The sequence below is a fragment of the Rutidosis leptorrhynchoides genome, chromosome 4 (assembly GCF_046630445.1).
Source record: "Rutidosis leptorrhynchoides isolate AG116_Rl617_1_P2 chromosome 4, CSIRO_AGI_Rlap_v1, whole genome shotgun sequence".
Lineage (NCBI taxonomy): Eukaryota > Viridiplantae > Streptophyta > Magnoliopsida > Asterales > Asteraceae > Rutidosis > Rutidosis leptorrhynchoides.
Window position 1 is genome coordinate 137235626 of NC_092336.1, and position 21748 is coordinate 137257373.

Below are 21748 nucleotides of genomic sequence, written 5' to 3' on the forward strand. Positions count from 1 at the left end.
TGATTTCCTGACAATCGTAAAAATACATGCGGAGTATATGAGTATATAATACTGTAGCATCCGTCAAAAAACTTCTCATATATTATAAGGAGCTATATTGAAAAACTACAAACTCGAGGGAGCAAAATGAAAATTTTTATTGTACTAATTTGAGTAATTCCATGATTGAAGGCATTCACTGAAATTGTGAAATGGTCTTTATTTCTCTCTCACTTTCACACTTATCTTCTTTCATCAACTAAATCAAATTTCTCAAAATCTTTTGCCAAAATAACAAAACTTTCTTACCATTTTATACTTTGACCTTAACTTCAAATGGCAGCAGTATTATTTTTATTTTAGTTAATTATTATTAAATCATTTGTTAACCCCAAAGAATCTATCAATCTGTCACCATCTTATGTTAGCCGTCCAGTTCAAACCGGCCTGGCTGGATTAATATCCTCTCTGTTCTCTTCTGTTTTCCTCAACCCATCAACTAAATATTCAATCAATTCATCAAATTTGCTGTTCTTGATCTGGCAGGTGTTATTTTTTCATTCTATTTTTATAATAATCTTTAGATCTTTTATTGCTACCCGTTTGTTTGAAATCTCTTATGGGTATTCAATAATTCATGCTTATTACTACTGATCTGAGCTCAAGAACCCGAAAGTTCACAACTTTATTGGGTATTTGTTTAGATCTCTTATTGCTACTATTTTAAGCTCAAGAACCCTAGAGTTTGTAAGTTTATTGAATTTTTTTCTTCATTTCGTGTTCAGTAATTGTATATCAGATTGTTTGATCTCTTATTGCTATTGATCTTGTCTCAATACTTTAAAGTTCACAACTTTATTGAGTTTTATTGAAAACCCAATTGAAATCTTGCTCTAATTATGATGGGTTTTAGGGGATTTAAGTCATTTTGCATCTGGATTGTGTTCTTGATATGTTTATCATCATCATTCTCTTGTTATGCCCAATTTGTTCCTGCTGATAAATACTCAATTGATTGTGGATCTCCAACCAATACAACAGTTGGTAATAGAGTATTTGTATCTGATAGCTTAGGTTCAAGTTATCTTACAGCCCAACAAGCTATTTTAGTTGATACATCTTCAAATTCAATCCCATCATCAGAATATTCACAACTTTATAAAACAGCAAGAATCTTTTCACAACCAGCTACATATACTTTCAAAATCAATCAAGCAGGTCGTCACTGGATCCGACTTTTTTTCTTTCCGTTTTCGGCAAGTAATTATGTCTTAACCACTGCTGCTTTCTCCGTTTCAACTCGAGATCATTCCTTATTAAGTGATTTCACTACTAAAAATGGCACAATCAAGGAATATTCGGTAAATATTACATCTGGTGATCTTGAAATCACTTTTACACCTACCGGGACTTCGTTTGCGTTCTTGAACGCAATAGAAGTTGCGTCGGTCCCTGATCCGTTAATCTCAGATGACGCGAGTACTATTACCCCTCCTTCAAATTTCAAGGGCCTGTTGACCCAGGCCATGGAAACAATGGCCAGGGTCAATATGGGCGGTCCAATGGTTACATCAAGAAACGATTCGTTATGGAGGACTTGGGTTCCCGATTCAAGTTATGTGAAAAACCCGAATCTTGAATCGAACGTGTCAAATGTTCCGGCGGTTATATACCCTGACGGTGGTGCTACACAGGACGATGCTCCACGTAGCGTTTACGGTACAGCAGCGCGCATGGCGTCTGAAAACGACCCGAAAAGTAACTTTAATGTGACTTGGGAGTTTTCAGTTGACCCGGGTTTTCAGTACTTTATTCGGCTTCATTTTTGTGATATTGTGAGTAAATCCCCGAATAATCTTTACTTCAATGTTTACATTCAAGATTCGAATGTTTTAAACGATTTTGATCTGTCAACTAAAGTCGGGGGGTTAATAGCAATTGCTTATTACTCGGATTTTGTTACACCGTCGATTAACAACAACCAAATTCGTATTAGCATTGGGCCGTCATCTGGTGTAAAAGATGTTTACCCAAATGCTATTTTGAACGGTGTCGAGATTATGAAGATGAGTAACTCAGACGGGTCTCTTTCGGGTAAGAACGGGCCCAACGGGCCCGGGTCCAAAAGCTCGAAAAGCAAAGTAGGTGTGATTATTGGTGTAGTAGTTGGTGTACTTGTTGCTTTGTTATTGGCTCTTGTTTTCGTTTGTGTGTATAGACGTCGAAAACAAGAACGACTTAATCAATCAAAGATTTGGATTCCGTTATCGACTAACGGGCTTTCACAAACAATGGGAAGCAAATGTTCAAATGGAACAACAATTAGCGCGGGCTCAAATTTCAATTATCGGTGTCCGTTTGCCGCTATTCAAGAAGCTACAAATAACTTTGATGAAAGTTGGGTGATTGGAATTGGCGGTTTTGGTAAAGTTTATAAAGGCGTTTTAAGCGACGGTACGAAAGTGGCGGTAAAACGAGGTAACCCGAAATCCCAACAAGGTTTAGCCGAGTTTCAAACCGAAATCGAGATGCTTTCACAATTTCGTCATCGTCATTTAGTGTCGTTAATCGGTTATTGTGATGAAAAGAGCGAAATGATTTTGATATACGAGTACATGGAAAACGGGACTTTGAAAAGTCATCTATACGGGTCAAGTTTCCCTAGTATGAGTTGGAAACAACGTCTTGAAATTTGTATTGGTGCGGCCCGCGGGCTCCATTATCTTCACACGGGCTATTCAAAAGCTGTTATTCATCGTGATGTGAAGTCGGCTAACATTTTACTTGATGAGAATCTAATGGCTAAAGTTGCTGATTTTGGGCTGTCGAAAACGGGGCCCGAAATTGACCAGACCCATGTGAGTACTGCGGTTAAAGGTAGTTTTGGGTATTTGGATCCCGAGTACTTTAGACGACAACAGTTAACTGAAAAATCAGATGTGTACTCGTTCGGGGTTGTTTTGTTTGAAGTTTTATGTGCGAGACCTGTGATTGACCCGTCTTTACCCAGAGAACGGGTCAATTTGGCCGAATGGGCGATGATCTGGCAGAAAAAGGGTCAATTGGAGCAAATTATTGATGTTACTTTAAAGGGAAAGATTCGACCCGATTCGTTAAGGAAGTTTGGTGAAACTGCTGAAAAATGTTTGTCTGATTTTGGTGTTGATCGGCCTTCGATGGGTGACGTTTTGTGGAATCTTGAATATGTTCTTCAACTTCAAGAAGCGGTTTTACAAAATGACCCGGATGAAAATAGTACGAATGTTATCGGTGAATTGTCTCCACAGATTCATGATTTTAGTCATGATGGTGATGATAATACGAGCACGAATATTGGTCAATTTGAAATGTCGAGCAGTGATGATATTTCGGGTGTTTCGATGAGTAAGGTTTTTTCACAGTTGGTGAAATCAGAAGGTAGATGAAGAAATGAAGCGGGATTATTTGTTGGATTTGATATAGAGGAGTGAAGAAGATGGTGTTTTATAAGTAGTTCATTAATAATTTTCAGTAATTTATGTTTTGATAAATGATGTAATGAGTAACTTATTTGATTATTTGATATGTTTATGTGTTGCTGAGTTTTCTAAACCATGAAAGTATGGACACATGATTTGTGTGTTTCAGTTGATGAATCTTCTTTGCAAATATTTGTGTTAAAGTCTTTTGTTGTTCACTGCAGATTGGGTGCTCTGTTTTGTCTTTGGATGTTTGGTCCATTATTCAATTGTTTGTATGTGACTGTACATGTGTTAATTAAGATCTTTAGCTTTTTTTATGTTATTGTGTAAGTTGCAATGAATTCATCTCAGGCAGTTCATGTTGATATTGCTTTTTTGTGTGTTCTGATACAAAATCTGTGACGTTAGGGTTCAGTTTAATCAGTCATCTGCAAAAGCTAAAGGTAATCTCAAAATCTGAAAAGAAAGTGTCTCCAAATCTTCTAAAGGTATGTTTTTTATGTTGGGTATTTATTTAATTTGGTTGTCTTCAGTATGATATATAAAGGGGTTTTTTTGTGTATGAACCTTAATGATAAGTGATTGTAATGATTTGTTGTATGTTTAGGTTCACTAAAGGTAGCTTCTTTAACTTGGGTTTTTCTGTATGAAACTGTAAGTTGATATTTTTATTTAATGATTTATGGTATTGCTTTTGATAGTTGTAATGATATTGTATATGTATATGTATATTATGTACATATGAATTATGAATTATGCTTAAATTCACTATGATATCTCCAATATGTGAGTTAAAAGTTGCATTGAAGTTTGATGTAAAAAGGGCACATTAAATTTGGCTTCCACTTCAATGTTTACACCAAAATATTACTCCTAATTTTTTTTTACTACAGCATTATCATGAAATTATAATCAGTTCTACTGTTAACCAAAATATTCTCTTCCACAAGGCCGTTTCAACAATTCGAAGGCCCAAGGCGAAAATAAAAGTGAGCCCTTGTACACAGAAATCCTATAAACATGAGTAAAAATGTGTGAGCTTGAGAACTGAGCTTGAAAAGAGGGGAAAAAAAAGAGGCTCTAAAATTATATAGACCAACACTCATATGTTAACTTACTATTTTTTTTTATTAAATTTATTGAACACATTATTTTTATTTACCTTACTATATATATATATATATATATATATATATATATATATATATATATATATATATATATATATATATATATATACATACATACATACATACATACATACATACATACATACATACATACATACATACATACATACATACATACATACATACATTAAAAATTTTGGGCCCTTAAAAAATTTAGGGCCCTAGGCGATCGAATTTAGGGCCCTAGGCGATCGCCTATCTTGTCTATGTCCAAAGACGCCACTGCTCTTCCACGTTCGGTAAAATATATATGGCAAGCGGTAGAGTGGACAACAGTTTATCTAATTTGGAAAAATTGAAACGCAAGTTTATTTGGTAAAAGTAAATCAACTCATGCCGTGCTCGTCAACGAAATACAACTAAGAAGTTTCGAGTAGATCTATAATAGATCGAAAAAAGCTTCCCTCGATTGGCTTATTTGGCTCACAAACCCTCTCTTCTTTGATGCTCATTTGTCAAATAGAGTGAGAATCGGCTAAAGACGTGGCTAACATACAACTCTCAGCAGAAGCTACTGAGAATCGTTGCTCATACCACCCTCGGTTGAGTTATTCTTACTATCCAAATAATCTTTTCGAGCTGTTAACTTTCTATTGCAACTGCTGCTCGATATCTCCAATAGGTAACATGGTTTCAACATTGTGGTCCAAACTTTCCCTGCTTGGTTGCAAGTCAGTTTTCAAGTCCTGGTGTCTAATTGTGTGATTCGTGCAGAATTTCGTAGTCTATAGAAATATCTCCAATTGTAACATGTATATACATTTATATGTATTTATAGTAATATAGTAGTAGTATTAATATTAATATTAATAATATATTGCCTTTAAAAACAAAAGAGTGATGTATAATGTTGACTTGTTGCATCCAAATTTGATGTTTTGGTTTGGTGCATAGAGATGGTTGGTTTAAAGGTTGGGCCTTTTTTATATTTTTCTTATTGATAAATTAAGAACCTAATCCAATATTTTATAGGTTTTTTTTTTTTTTTTTTTTTTTTTTATGTACTTGCGATGTTAAATGATCATGTTTAATGTTTTATGTCTATTTCAACTAAAGGTAAGCTCTTTGATACGGTATTATTTTTTAGATTTTTTTTTTTTTTTTTGAAAGGCAAACACACACACCCATATACGAATTTAAACACGAATATATACATGTCCACCCTGGGACTCGAACTCCCAACCTATAGGCCGAAAGAGTCACCTGGATACCGCTAAGCCAATGGCCCTTTGGTATTAGTTTTTAGAATTTAAAAACTAATTTTCCTTAAAGTATGAGGTTTTATCTAATTTTCCACCCAAATTCGATTTGTATGCCTTTTGTAGTTTTCGTCTGTTGTTTGTACGTTATACGTTTGTCGTTTGATCTCGTTTTTTACGGTGTAATTTTAGTACTTCTGTTTCAAAGAGTCCTGTAATAAAAAAGTAAAATAGAAGTGGGATCATATAAAATTTTGAGGTCCGACAACTAGTTTGAAGTTTGAACACTGTCATTGGTTAGATTATATTGAATATTGAAGTGGTTTAGCTGCAGTTGTAACTTGCAAAGTTGCAAGTACTAAAAAGATGTTTGTTTATGTTATTAACTTGTATCAAATTTTTATAATAAAAGGTTAATAGTGTTGACTTTGAAAAGTCATATTATGTTTGTTTATACACTTCTTTATAATAGTTCATGTTCTGTGAGATTGGAGGCCCAAATTTTCTTACTGCTTTTTTGAAGTGATTCTTTTAATGTTCAAGATTAAGAATTACTCTTTATAATCATAATAATTACTCCTTATTATCATATAGTTAGTTGTAATAAAGTGATTATAGTAGAAGGGTTGTTAGATAAATTTACATTCTAGAGGAAACCTCTCAAAATTTTTTTATTTTTTTTTAATCTAATAAGATAATAAGAATATGATGGGATAAATACTGCAGAACTGATTATGGCGAATAATTTGTATAAGGCAGAACAGGACACACAACAGTTGTAGTTCATGACATGTAATTGTTTTTGTTCTTTTTGGTCATATTTCTATTAGTTTGAATGAAAATTAGTTTATGTGTGTTGTGCGCTTTTAAGCATGTTTTTTTTACTATTTAGTGAACTTTAATGAACGATAAGCATCCATAACTAAATGTTGCATAGTTTAATTGCATGATATCAGTTGAAATTTATAGGAGTCAATCTTGACCCATCTAGTTATGAAAAGTCAATTTGATGTGTACGCTTTAGTTAATGTGGTTGATGTTTTTTTGTTCTTGACATTTTGATTGTCTTGCTGTTTTGGGCTCTTGTAATATGATAGGTTAGTTTGTGTATTTTGGTTTATGGCATCGTTGAGCTAGACTTGAGTTAGCGTTTTACTTAGGTTAGCCTAGGTTGGTTTGTCCTTTTCGAGCCCTCTCGTTCGTTGTTTATCATTTTAGCAATCTTTCATCTATCAATGAAGGTTAATTTTATTTTATGTTCGAATAGGATGTATAAATTTCGATTTGTATATGTATCAAAATAAAAATTAAAACCGTATCAAAGTTAAAGCAAATTCAACAACATTCTTTTATAAAGATAAGAAATTTCATGTTTGTCGTTTATGTTCTTATAATTTTATTCGGTGGTAAAATTTGTCTACTTGTTGAATCAGTTAAAACTTCCATATCTTCCTATCAGTAATCCCATTTCATCAATTTTTGTTACACCCAAAGTCGTTAGATGCCGATTCACATAACAGCATTCACAGGCTATTCAGTGTTCATGCTCACTAGGTGTTTGGTAAAATGCTTAAACGAAACATTTTTCACTTAATTAACGATTTTTGTTTCCGGTGTCATTCACAACCTTCGATTATGACAGTCCCTTGGAGTATGACACTGTGGACGGCAAACTGGGTGCAGTTGGCTCTTTGTTGCTGGGTTATTGTTGTTTCATTTTTGCTGCTGAGATTGTTGAATCACTTCGTACTTGTGATACTGGCCTCTTTCATGTTGGTTAGATCGAAAGTTGCTACCTGTTTCAGTTGGTTTACTGGTTAGTAATTGTTTTCCACATAATTTTGATGCATTACTTTGCTTTATTGGTTTGTGATTGTTTTGTCTCTAGATGAGTTTGGCTAGCTTGTGCCCCAAGGGTACAAGATAAGATAAAGGATAATTTAAAACAATTAAAATTTTCAATTATAACTTGATTCTTCACTATTTTTGGACAGTGTTTTCTTGACAAGTGGGTCAAGATTTTCAACCGTTAGAATTCGTCTCAAGAGATGTTTAGCTCAAGTTACATCCGGTCAAACAACATGAGTTTTGGGTGATGTTATTCCGCTTTTGCCTTTAGATAGTTTTCATATACTTGTTGATTGTTGTGTTCAAGAATATGATGATTTCTATAGTGTATCTAAAAAACTATTGTATTGCTCTCTTGTTGGTGATAGTTGATTTTAAGTGACCTATGGGTCCCGTGGTTTAACTCTCGTTTTGAGGTGTTTTTCACGTAAAAAGTATCGTGTCTTTATGTGTGTTTGATTATCACTTTAATGTTGATGGGGATAACAAAAATACCCGTACTCGATGGGAAATCTGAAACTCGATATAATTAGGTCGTGTTCGGGGGTCCACGGATCTAGGGTCGGGTAAGAGGATGGTTTTAGGTATAAACTCGATTACCCGACCCGTATAGCCGTAAATAGACCCGAATTTATATAACTGCGCTTAAAATTCAATAATATATGATACACATATCATTTTATAATATATGTATATTTGTTGATAATATTCCTTGAGGATATCTGTTTACTCGCTAGTTTGGATGTAAATTGGGACCGAACATCCGTAGGAATACCTGTTTGCCCGCTAGTGAGTTCCTAAATGTGGACTCGTTCACTCGTCAGGTATGGGCCAATTTTGAGACGAAGTTTCTTAATCAGATTCGGGTTCGGGATTACCTATACCCGCCCAAAACCCTGCCCGATTCATTTCTGGTTGTAAGTGAAAGATATAAAGGATAAATGGAAGGAGAGGGTAAAAATGAAAATAATACCCACACATGCTACGCATGTGTGGAAACTCAACGTAATTTTACTGACGATTATTAGCGTTGGGACTAACTGCATAAAGATGTAAATATCATAAACCAACCTGATAATTTTGTTTAAAACTTGCATATTATTTAAGAAAAATACAAGAATAACATTAACATAAAATTACACGTCATTACAATCAACTACTATTATCGAAAAACTGTATTAAATCAATTTATATATTAATTTATTTATTTTGAATTTAAATTTGAAAATTATATTCCGTAGCTAATTTAGAAAGCATACCTTGGCCCCTAAACTATAGAATCCTAGTTAATGTAGAATACTTTTTGAGCTATGCTAACCCTATAATAACACTTTCCTTTTATTAAATTTAAATATATTCATCATACTGTATGTATATATAGATACAAATTCTTTTTAATCGACCAAAGCCATCATACCCTCAAACTAATTGAACGATCTTCAATCTCTACGTACTCTCAAACTAATTAAACGATCTCTAATCTCTAAATCCATCAATATGGCTGTCTTTTTTCACGATGATATTGTTCTCAGAATACTTGTTCATCTTCCGACAAGATCCTTAGTACGGTTCCAATGCGTATCGAAACATTGGAACCGTTTGATTAAATATCCTTACATCATGAAGTTTAGATCACCCAAACTCTTCGCTCTGCCCATAGACAAATCTTTACATCTCATTGACGCCGCGTCTAATTCCATAGTCAATAGTTGTTGTCCTACTGAAGACGTATGTGATTGGGGCCAATATGAACGAGTTTACGCTATTGGAGCATTCAATGGGATTGTCGTTTTAAGTTTAGAAGATATTAGAAGTTTAATCCTGTACAACCCGTTAACATACGAGTACAAGAAACTTAATCCTCCACCGGATAATAATGTTCGACAGATCCCATATGGATATGGATTCGGGTACGGTGCAACCCCGGATGACCTAAAGATTGTTACGCTTAAACATGATCATATTTGTCAAGTTTTTAGTATAAAAAAGAATACTTCGTGGAACATATTAGTACCATACCAAAGGAACACTCGTTTTTTAGATAAAGTGGGTACGTTTTTAAATGGATTTCTACATTGGATCAACTATGAAACCGACGTCTTACACGTACTGAATCTTAAAAATATGATGTTTTGGAATAGAGTTGTGCCATTTGAGACAAGAGACAATACTGTTTTAGGTACTATAGATGGATGTCTTTGTTTGCTTAACCGGAGGTTTGAATGTAATGAGTTGGAGATGTGGGTTATGAAAGAATACGGATGGGCTAAAACATTCACCTTCGAAATACCTCGTCCAAAAGACATTAATGGTTTATACCGCTTCTACTGTAAACCTCTTTCGATAATGGATAGCGGACAAATTCTTTTGGGTGATTACTATGATCAACTTATTTTATATGACATTCTCAATAAATCATATAGAAGTTTAAACGTGTCGTTGGGGAAGAAGTTAGAGGATTATTGGAGACGGATTAATTGCGTGGAGTATGTGGAGACTCTGATTTCACCTTCAGAAATATGTGTTTAACTGAAAAAATAATCAAGAAAGTTATTTTATCTTGAACTTTAAGGTCTCAAAGCCTGCATCATTGAGGTAAACAAGAAAGTTGCCTAGTTTAAGATACTATTCTTACAATATTTTTGTTTTTCTATATTTTGATTTGAGTGTTTTTCTATATTTTGATGAGTATGAATGTATGATAATAGCAGATGAATTATTTTTATTTTGTGAAATTGTTAATCAAATTATTTAACTATTAATTTGAATACGGAACTTACAATATATGAATTACTTGACATATGTAAAATCCGAGGGCATAGGCGGAAAAATCACCAGCCCTCGCAACGTAATGTGCGGAAGGCACCTTTGGGTTGAATTCAAGGGGTGAGAGACAACCTTGTGTACAATGTTGCACCTGACCTCACACTAAGAACTACTGACTACATGAGTTACAACACAACGTTTAAAACTCAAATCAATCTAGTTGACTCATAAATTTGATTAAGTTACTTAACTTATAAATATTATAATGTAGATCTAATTGACCTATGGTAATAATTATATTGATAAGTTACTCAACTTGAATTTTATGTTTTATATAGGGCAAATTGTCAACAAAAAAAAAAAAAAAAAAAAAAAAAAAAAAAAAAAAAAACGAGAGGTATAGTGGTATTGAATTCGAGATGTGGGTTATAAGGTATATGGATGGGGTAAAACACATACATTCGAATTAGGCATCAGATATATACGGCCGGTACTTGCAACCTCTTTCTATAATAGAATGTGGAACAATTCTTTTTGTTGGTGCCTACTGCAATGACATTGTTTTCTAAGACATTCTCGAAAATTCATGTAAAACGTATATGTTAATGAATGAATTTGATTATCTGAGACCGACCGATTAATATCACATTGAGTACATTGAGAGTCTGGTTTTACCTTCTGATATATTTGTGTTTCATGAGATCTGCGACGAAAGTGGAATCTAGAAGACGAATAATAACAGAAACAATAAGTTGTGTGTTCTCTGAGTTATCTCGAGTTAAGTTGAGTTAGCGTATCGTAAAATCAAAAATCAATTCATCGAAGTTAAAATTGGTACACCGATAATACAAGGACCTTTCTGTCACTTAATCAAAGTAAAAGTACACACTTCGTAACATCTCTACACATTAGGGTTATATATGTAACTTTTGATATTCAGAAAGTGACATTAAAAATGAACTATACAAACATCATCCATCTTTTTCCTTTTGATCTTGATTCGTATAACCATTAACTCGAATTTGAATATACAACAATGGAACACACAACAACATAACGAACCAATAACGAGCTGAGAACCCGAACAAATCAATACTTCGACTAACAACCACCATAAACACCGCATTACTAATCCACAAGTCAACCGAAGGCCTAATGATCCCAGTAATAGCAACCACATCAACCCAAACACACATCACAAACACTAAACCCATAACCGAATGTTCGGGGACTATATATAGCACGTAAACCCCTCTCATAGCCGTTATCCTGAAAGCCCATTTCATTGCTGATCCATTAAACGAGAATATGTTTTTAAGTTTTTGTGAGTTTGAGAAGAATATGATCAAGTGGAAGGCAATGGTGAATGAGAATATGTAGTTGATGGAAAATATGAAGTTGTTTGCGTATTGTGGAGTTGATTTGAAGGTGACGATAGTGCCGGTGACTGCGGTGGCGGAGATTAATGACCAGAGTTTGGTGTCTGTCATTGATAAATTTGTATTGAGTTTGAAGATTTGAAGTAGGAGTATATAGGTGTGTTTTGATGACAGTCAATTGTTAGTCAATTGTAACTGCCGTTAGATTCCGTTAGTCAACTACAAGATGTAAACTCTATTCTAATATTTCTTAAACTTAGTTTTAATAAAAATAAAAATATGATCTCTTTTGCCAATAATGGGTAGCTTCTTGAACATCTCCATTAACTAGGATGACTTTTTCAAATATAAAAGTCAACAAAAAGAACGTGAAGTAAATATGATTAATAAAATGCCATATGCATTTTGAATATTTGGTTATCTTAGCATACAATCTACTCATTTGTTTATAAAAATTATTACTGTATTTCTTTTTATTTGCAAAATACTGTTTCTACAAAATATTGTAAAACGATGATTCAAAAGATTTTTCTAATCTTTAAAAAGTAAAATTATGAAAAGGTATTTGTAGATATGGTTGGTTTTGGATAAAGAAAGGTAGAAGGTTTTTCCTGACCAGCAGGATTATTTACTGACTGTTTCCAACCCTTCCCTGACCACCACAATATATTTGTCCTAAACAGATCTCGAACTTGAAATCTCTTGCAGGAAACTGAGGGCCCCAATCACTAGGTTATCTTGCAATGGTTGAGGATAGTTAATTAAGAAAGTGGCTAGTTATTCTCTTCAAATTACTTAATGACAACCGGCTATTATCAGAAAACTTCACTTTTAAAATATTAATTCATTATTTATTTGTTTAAAATCAAAACCATATATCTGGTATATAACCTACTTTGAAAAAAAAAAAAGAATTTGTGGGCATCACCTGGAGCTTGAGTCGAGCTTTTAAAGAGTTGTAACTCGAGCTCAACTTGACTTGTTTATAGGGTCGTCTCAACAATTCAAAGGCTCTAGACAAAAATAAAAATGGGCTCACAAATACGTTAAATTTTTTATTACGCATAAAAAAATAATATTCCAATTTATTTATTTATTTACTTACATTATATTTAACTATTAAAAATAATGTATTTGAACTTTAATTGACAATTTTTTATTTGATTTAAATAAAAATATTGAAAAAAATATTTACATATTCAAAATTTTAGGCCCTTCTAAATTTTTGAGCCCTAGCCGATTGCCTATCTTGCCTATACTCAAAGAAACCTCTGCTTGTTTACACCTATGGTCAACATAACACGCTTGCATACATTTGCAGTTTGCACACATCAACTGCAGCCATTGCTAGGACTGGTTTGATCCGACGTTGCACGTTTACTAATTTGCTTGATGTGAACAAACTCAAGGAATCCTACTAACATCTAACACAAATCAATTACCGAAAGTAACTATCAACAATAATACTTGCATCATCACGACATCACATACAAAAGATCACAGTCATACAGATAGTACAGAAACAAGAAGAATAAACATATAATCAGTCATTTAGTAAATAAACGATTTAATCGCGGACTAATACTAGTATATTGAGTTTGTACACATCACATAAAAAGCCAACTCCTTCAGGTCCACCTAATATCCATACGAAGTTTTCTTCATCATTCTCATAAACTCTTCTGCACTAACTTCTCCATCACCTAAACAACGCAGACACAAACACATACATAAAACCTTTTAACAATAATTAATTAACCAAATGATACGCCAATAATAAGAATAAATATATGTTAAACGAATTAATAAGATGAAGTGATAAAAAAGAATTAGATGGACTCACGATCACGATCTGCTTCCTCCACCATCTCGCTGATCTCTTTATCGGTAAAATGTTCACCCAACTCCTTAGCAATACTCTTGATATCTGAAACAGATATCTTCCCCTGTTTTTCACCACAGAGATGTTTATAATTTCCGATTTCGAATAATGTAATATGATAATAAGTCTGATTAATAGTAATAAAAAAAAGGTTACATTTTTATCATGATCAATGATGTTGAAAGCTTTTGTAAGCTCTTGTTTGCTGTCCCTCTCACCGATTTTGGCAGTCATCATGTACACAAATTCATCGAAATCAATGGCACCGCTGCCATCTTTGTCTACATCCGCAATCATTTGATTAATTTGCTGAAAAACAAAAAAATGAGATACATTTACACGTGTACAAAATGACAAGTTGAGAGAAAATTAGAAAAATGTATGCATATCAGCATATGACACCCAAAATATTGACAAGGTTACATAAGGCCGGCCCAAAATTTGAAGATAAAAAAGAACTAAAAGTATCACTCTGGTTTCATTTAGCCAATTCCGACCACAACATGCTAGAAAATTTAAAATGACAAAAATGACCCTAGTTATGTAAAAGTTAAAACAGTAAATATCTTAAAATGAAATTTTTTTGGTACTTGTAACCCAGATAGTTTTTGACTAAAACTGCCAGTCTGCCATAACCGAAACAGATTAAATACTCAGGCGTTTATATATGAATTTAGGCACAAATTTGTTAATCAAGAGTGAATAATAAGACTAATAAGAATCATATAAGTAACTGAAACAACTAACGTTATACAAAAGAAAAATCATGAGATTCAGAAGTTACCTCCTCTGTCATTTCAAAACCAAGAGCCCTGAAATGAAATTAAAGATGTTATTGTTTGCATAATGCAATATGTCAAGACAATTTAGGTATGTGGATGTGACAATTTTTACCCATTTACTAATGTCACTTATGTTACACCTCCAAGAGGCAGCATATAGCTAAAGGAAAACTTGCCAAACAGGGTTGAACGGGTTCAAAATTACCTCAATTATACATTCACTTCATACTTCACACAACATTTAACATCGATTTGTTTGAAAAACAGTTCCATTATGCAATATTATAGTATTTACAATCAGTTTTTACCAACATACTAGCCCAATCCAACCCATTTCAACATGTACACAAAATTACCCATTTTACCAGCTCTAGTTATACGGTTATAGAAAGCTCATACCTCATTGCAACATTCAACTCCTTGGCATCAATGGTGCCTATAATAGAAAGAGCACATACCACACACGTTAAATCATATATTCTTCAACAATATAAAAATGATATGTGGATTATATAGACTTACCAGAGCCATCAGTATCAAATAGCTCAAACGCTTCTTTGATCTCTTGCCTTTTCTGCGGAGTTAACCCTTGATGACGTCCTCTAGGTTTCTCTCTCCTCGATGCTTCTCCATAAACGCCCTGAACAAAACCCAACCGCAAAAAAAAAAAAAAAAAAAAAAAAAAAAAAAAAAAAAAAAAAAATTATACGAAGTGAAAATGGAACAAGATATATACCAGATATATCTAAGACTACATGAAATATATACAAGCATAGCCACATAATCACACATTTCATTCTCATGTGCATCAATAGTATAACAATTAATTTAGGGTAGGGCCAATAATATGAAGCTGTGTGTTTAAATGAAGATAACTAGAAACAATTGCCATCTTTATTACCTATTTTCAATTGTTATGCAAAACAAAATATTCATATAATGTTCAAATTTATGATCAGAATAACATAAGTTAATTACTTTACTGTAATCAACAAACCCTAAACCTCCAATTTCAAAACTTTACGTTTGCTAAATTATCAGACACCGCTAATTCAACGCATCTATCTAACTGACCTAATCCCTCAAATTCAAAAATTCTGTATACCTCAATACCCGTTACAAATTTGTTGATCAATCATAAAAAAAGAAATTGAGCATAAAGTAGTTTAATTTCATACGATCACATGAAATCGGAACTATAAGATTAAGGGGAAAACTAAAAGATTATTAAAGCAGTTGGTATGAAATAATGAAAATAAAAACTCACCATTTTCACTTAAATCCTTGGATCAATCGTTAAACAACCCAGCTCCTTTTTACGTATACGCCTTGAACAAAGAAATTGGAAGATCTTGAATTGGGTCACACTAACACATGTATAAATAAGTTACAAAGGGCCCTTCAACTATTTATAAAGTATCACTTATACCCCCTTTAAACTTTATTGACACATAGTTGATGGGTTAGTCACATATTATTAGGTCAAAATCTCTGATTATGATATTAATCATCTATCTATACTTTCTATTAAATTGCTAAAATGATGGTGTGATTCTAACTTTATTTTAAACCATCATTTGACACATGTCATCTTCATAATAGTCATGGTGATGTTATTAATATTTTAATAATTTATATAAATAAATAAAACAATTTAGGAAATGATTATTAACATAATTGAAAAAACAAGCTTTTAAATCTATCATTTTTTTCTTAAAATATTAAAATTTAATTTTATAACGAGACTTACACTCCATAAGCTTAAAAAAATCTACTAATTTTTCTTTGAAAATATTAAAAGAAGCTTACTATTGTGTAGTATGATGATTTTATATTTTTAATGTAAGTGCTATTAAAGTCATTAATTTTTAGCTATGTTTAACAATTGTCTTTTAAATTTTCATATGAGAATATTTATCAAAAGTTTGATACGTCGTGTGTTGTACGTTTAATTTATATCTCTAAAATGATAATGTCATAAATAAATCTTATTTAAGCTTAAAAAAATTCTAAAATAAAAGAGAAAATTTTAAATCTCCATGATAATGTCATTAAAATAATTAATTGTATTTAATAAAAAAAATAGCATGTTAATTGTATAATATATGAAACATAATGTAAAACTTTATGAAAAAACATCTTATTACCATATGTACAATATTTGAGACATTATGTATAACCTTATGATAAAACACATGCATAACCATATGTATAAACTTTAAAACAAATAGTACAATCTTTTACAAAACATCCCATAATAATAATAATAATAATAATAATAATAATATTATTATTATTATTATTATTATTATTATTATTATTATTATTATTATTATTATTATTATTATTATTATTATTATTATTATTATTCAAAATACACCAAGTTTTTTTAGTGTATTTTCGTTTACATAAACCCGTGATTCCACGGGTCATTTCACTAGTTACATTAGTATTTCTCTATATAAAATAAAAGGGCTTTTAATCGATTGGTATAAACGGAACTCATTAACTTTGAGTTTGTATATGCGAATTCAATCGTAAAAAAATAATAATTTTATGTCAAGTATGTCAATTTAGTATTCCTTAATCCTTATTTATCAACCGTGACATGTGGTTATTACAAGTTTTTCATCATACCTCAAATAAAATAGATTCAAACAAGAGGAAGTGTAGCGTTCTGTGAAAGGTTAACACTTGTTAAGTCGGTTTTTATTAGATTAATCATTATACATCTTTTCACTCTTCCATGCTTGGGGCATAGTGATCAAATCTCTCGAATCTCTAAGGTTCGTTTTCTTTTGAGAAGGTTCGGGATCGCAAAATATAATGGGTTGGGTAAACTGGTAACGTTATATAATGTCTTGTGGGGCGGGAGGTCTCAATATCGAGTTACTTAATGCAAAAAAATTAGCTTTATTAGGTAAATGGTGGTGGTAGTTTAAAATTGAGCACAACGCCTTATGGGTCAAAATTAAAGAGAGTTTATGTGAGTACTATTCTTTGATAGACAACATAATTCCTATGTCATCGCGTCCCAAGTGGATTATACAACTTGGTTGCCACAAAAAGTAATTACATTTACATTTACGTTTACATTTACATTACAATTATAAGCAAAACAAAACCAAGTTCTGGATCATTCACATTGAATATCAAAAAGGTAAAAACAAAACCAAAATCCTATAAATAGCAAATGATCAAAATATATAAAACAAAGCGGCGATAAAAAAAAAGGAAAAAAAGCAAAAATATTGTAAATCTAAACTCAAAAAATCCCACAAGTCCAACCTCATAACTAAATTTATACCTCACCAGACACAACCACCATCAATCATTATTTGACAGTTCAAATGCATGAAGTTATTTACCAAAACTTCTGTCTACTTGGCCTGAATGCCTACCTGCAGCAAGAAGAAAGCTACTTTCAGTGGTCATTCTGACCCATTATTTATTTACTAACGAATGGGTTGGTTTGGGTTAGGCTTTACATCAAATTAGTCAAAGGGGTCTAACTTAAAAGGCAAAGGGTAATAGGGTATATATTTGACCAAAATGTTTTTTTAATGCATAAAACAAAGCGTCCTTAATCATTTAATCAAGAAAAAAGATTATTAATGAAATAATATAATTTTTATGATCATATCTGACACATAAATAGTATTTTCAGAAGAAAAAAAACACAAATTTAACTTGTTACCAACTTTGCCCCATTTTGACACTTCCATGTGCAGCTGAGTAAAACGGGCATGTATGTACCTTCTGATAACAATGTTCAAGTAACTACACTAAAAAAAGTTGCCTCGACATGCCACAAATGAGCACAAATATGAGTTAAAATATATATCGTATAATAATGCCTCAACTTTTCTTACCCCGAATATTTTTTGTTTATAAACCTAAAACGGATTTCATAACTATAATTTTGCCTCAAATTATTAGTCTTTTTAGCTAACACAGGAAAAAATTTAGGAACCCGTGGCACATTTCAACGGTTTATTCTTACAGTTGATATGAAATGGCACAATATAGTACCGTGAGTAACACTAAATATCATATTGATATATAGTGTCCAACCTTTTATTATCTCCTACAGGCCAGGACACATATCAATACCCTCTCTGTAATTCAAATTTTTTATTTTATCAGATGTCAAAAAATCATACCTTGAATGTCGCCGTTGACATTAGGAATCAAAATGTCTGTATCTGCTGCTGCTAGGTAAGGTGATCTAGAATAGTTGTCAAGTATATCTGCAACAAAATGTACATGTCAATTTAAAGCAGGAAAGTTTGACCCGTTGACATTTGATTCTCCAAATATATCAAACTTGATTCATTATTTATCAACAGGTTCACGGTATAGTTTTGACGCGTACAACCTACTACACTGTTTAATGAAAATAGTTAGGCCGTTATAGTAATTTTTCAACGTTGCAAAAATTGCTACTCAGGGAGTAGTCGGGACTTCTTAGGGAGTAGTCAGCAACTCCAGGAGTACTCAGATGTTGACCAAATTTGACTTTGACTGACTTTAAACAAGTTTTGACCGATATTCCGAGTCATCCCAAATTCTGACCGAATTTTGACCGATTAACCGAGTAATTCCAAGTTTGACCAAGTTTGACCGAGTACTCGCCGAGTTGCAAAAACTGGGTACTCACTGAGTTGCAAATACCGAGTACTTGCCGAGTAATTTTGAGTTCGGCAACAATCGGTAACTAGATATTTTCCGAATAATAATTAACACAAAAAATTAATACATGAGTCAAAGTTAATCAGGCCACTCTTCAACAGTAAAAAAGAAAAGAGAGAAACCTGAACTAATAGAAAAGTCTGCTGTCAAATCTGAAAGACTGAAGTTTCTGGGGATCCGTCCTAAAAATCCAAATGATGATGATGATGTATCCGGATCTACAATCGGTTCATTCACGGGTTTAAAATTTGATTCTTCTCCAACAAAAGAAGGAATAGGTGCACTTGCCCCTGCAGGGTGTCTTACAACAACATTATTTGGGGCATTGTACATAAGTGAAGGTTCTTCAGCGTAACAAAACTCCGGTTTAATCGTTTCGTCACCATTTCTTCCTTGAACAAGTCCCATATTTGAATCATGAACCATTAAACCGACACCCGATTGCATGCCCGGGTGAACTAATGGCCCACTGTTGATGAATCCGCTAGGATTAGCCACAACTGACTGATGCATGTTCTCTAGTTTCATAACTTGTCTTGTTTTATCTTCCGAATAACCTGAAGGGTTTTGGGACAAATAAACATAACAGCTAAAAATTCACATGTGTCGTAAGTTGTCCAACGTGTATTATTAAACATACAACCATACAACCTCCTAATACTAATGCTTACCTAGCCTAAGTAGCACTTATTTTCCCTTAATTAGATCGCTATAAAATCTTAAATGGACAAAAGAATGTTTCACACGGTTCAACTCGTGCCAAAATAACTGTTATAATCTGAAATTCATGTTTACCCAACCCATACATCTTGCTACACTTACATATAAGCATTTGACCCGTCAATATAATAAGAAGTATAACACAAAGGAAAATATATTGAAAAATTCAATTAAATATGTTACTTACATAAAGGAAGCTGAGATCCATTTGGGGTAGGAACTGAAGCTGATGCAGTAGGGGGTGGTATCTTTTTCATTAACTTAGCTTGTGTTTCGAGCAATTCATTAAATCTTATTATTTGGTCCTTCAAAATCAACCTCATGTGATAAGCTTTGTAAAACTCTTGATTTTGTTCTTCAAGCTTTTGCCAAACTGAATAAAGATAACAAATGTGTCACATCCTATAATCAACAGATTATACCACTGCAAGATAACAAATTTATCGTTTTTGAATCGTACCAAGTTCAGTAAAACTAGGTTCTATTTTTGCTTGTTGTTGTAGTGTTTTGACAACTTCATCCCGAGTCATATAAAGCTGCACACATCTTTCTATAAGATTTTGTACCTGAACCGAAACAACCCAAAAATGAATATAACTCACTGTAATACTAAAAAAACAACACTCAGGAGGTCACATATATAACAGAGAAACAGATATGCATCAAACAAGTGATCAACATATAGAAGCTTTAATTTATTAATGTAAACATTATGAAAAATGAACCATTTTTTAGCTCAAAATCATACCAGTTGTAAATCTTGAAGTGAAACCTTATTTACCTCTCCACTAGACATCTTCTCCAATTAATACCTGAACAAAAAAGTTCGATATATAAACTCTGAGAACGAAATTAATACACTTTAAACCGTAAATACAAATAACTATATTCAATTACTAATAATAATACCAAAAAATTGCAATAACATAAATTATATAGATACACATTCAAACCCTAGGGTATGATGATCTGTAGCAAAAAAATCAGTAAGCAAACATAAAATAACAACAACATTAATTTAAATGATTAAGCTTCTACGGCAATTATATAAACAAAAATTGATAGGATCAATGAAATATATGTATATTCTTAGATAAGAAAAAAAATATGAAGATACAGTTGTTATTTTGCATGCGATCACACAGCACAAATCACCAACAACATCAAATTAGTGTAACATTTCAACTCAAATCGACCAAATTACCTCGGCAATGAATATATTTTCAACGGAATTCGATTAATTTGTGTTGAATTTTTTTTTTTAAATAACTTTGAAAATCAAATTGAATTAAATTGAAGAATAGATAGGAAATAAAGAGGGAAAGGATATACGTTTGTTTGTTTTGGCGTTATCTTTGAGGGGAAAAAATATTACGTAATATTTTACTTTCTTAGCCGAAAAAACATGAATTTAAAATTAGTTTATCTTAATCAATAAATAAATGATCCGATAAGATCAAATGAAACCAATCATAAAGGGTGCAGCTATTTTTTTTTTTTTTTATCGGCGAAATAAATGATTTTGTTAAAACACGATAACTTCATCAAAACAATAAAGATTATCGGAGAGAGTTACAAGTCACGAAACATACAAGACAACAAAGAAGGATTACATTGAAAAATCCCTATTGGCATATATAAAACGGATTTTGCTCCCAAACGTAAACTTGAAACTCGTGCACTAACTTGAAATTTGTCGCCCAAAGAAAGATTTTTAGCCTGGTGTTCTGAACAACAATTGAGCGGCATGTTAATTACCATTGATAACGATGTCGTTTCTAGCCATCCAACTGGCCCAAATGGTGGTGGGGCCGATCATCTTTTAAAATTTCGACGCTTTGATGCGCATA

General features: G+C 32.5%; 4 protein-coding genes across 4 annotated transcripts; 2 read left to right on the plus strand and 2 right to left on the minus strand.

Moving 5' to 3' along the window:
* Positions 1-220: 220 nt before the first annotated feature.
* LOC139845340 (receptor-like protein kinase HERK 1) lies at positions 221-3614 on the plus strand. Its single transcript, XM_071835593.1, has one exon. The coding sequence runs from the start codon at positions 879-881 to the stop codon at positions 3402-3404; it is 2526 nt and encodes an 841-aa protein (XP_071691694.1). The 5' UTR covers positions 221-878; the 3' UTR covers positions 3405-3614.
* A 5560-nt stretch (positions 3615-9174) lies between these two features.
* Positions 9175-10206, plus strand: LOC139841049 (F-box/kelch-repeat protein At3g06240-like). The gene has a single exon (XM_071831284.1). The coding sequence runs from the start codon at positions 9175-9177 to the stop codon at positions 10204-10206; it is 1032 nt and encodes a 343-aa protein (XP_071687385.1).
* A 3083-nt stretch (positions 10207-13289) lies between these two features.
* LOC139840309 (caltractin-like) lies at positions 13290-15883 on the minus strand. The gene is made up of 7 exons (XM_071830574.1): positions 15754-15883; positions 15009-15126; positions 14886-14922; positions 14489-14516; positions 13861-14013; positions 13666-13768; positions 13290-13525 (listed from the first exon to the last, which is right to left on the minus strand). Exons 1-7 carry the CDS (start codon positions 15754-15756, stop codon positions 13461-13463), a joined length of 507 nt encoding a protein of 168 aa, XP_071686675.1. The 5' UTR covers positions 15757-15883; the 3' UTR covers positions 13290-13460.
* A 1729-nt stretch (positions 15884-17612) lies between these two features.
* On the minus strand, positions 17613-21224 carry LOC139844418 (uncharacterized). The gene is made up of 7 exons (XM_071834648.1): positions 21103-21224; positions 20647-20710; positions 20359-20464; positions 20086-20271; positions 19301-19735; positions 18650-18736; positions 17613-17887 (listed from the first exon to the last, which is right to left on the minus strand). The coding sequence occupies exons 2-7, from the start codon at positions 20692-20694 to the stop codon at positions 17847-17849; spliced, it is 903 nt and encodes a 300-aa protein (XP_071690749.1). The 5' UTR covers positions 20695-20710; positions 21103-21224; the 3' UTR covers positions 17613-17846.
* Between the last annotated feature and the right edge of the window lie 524 nt (positions 21225-21748).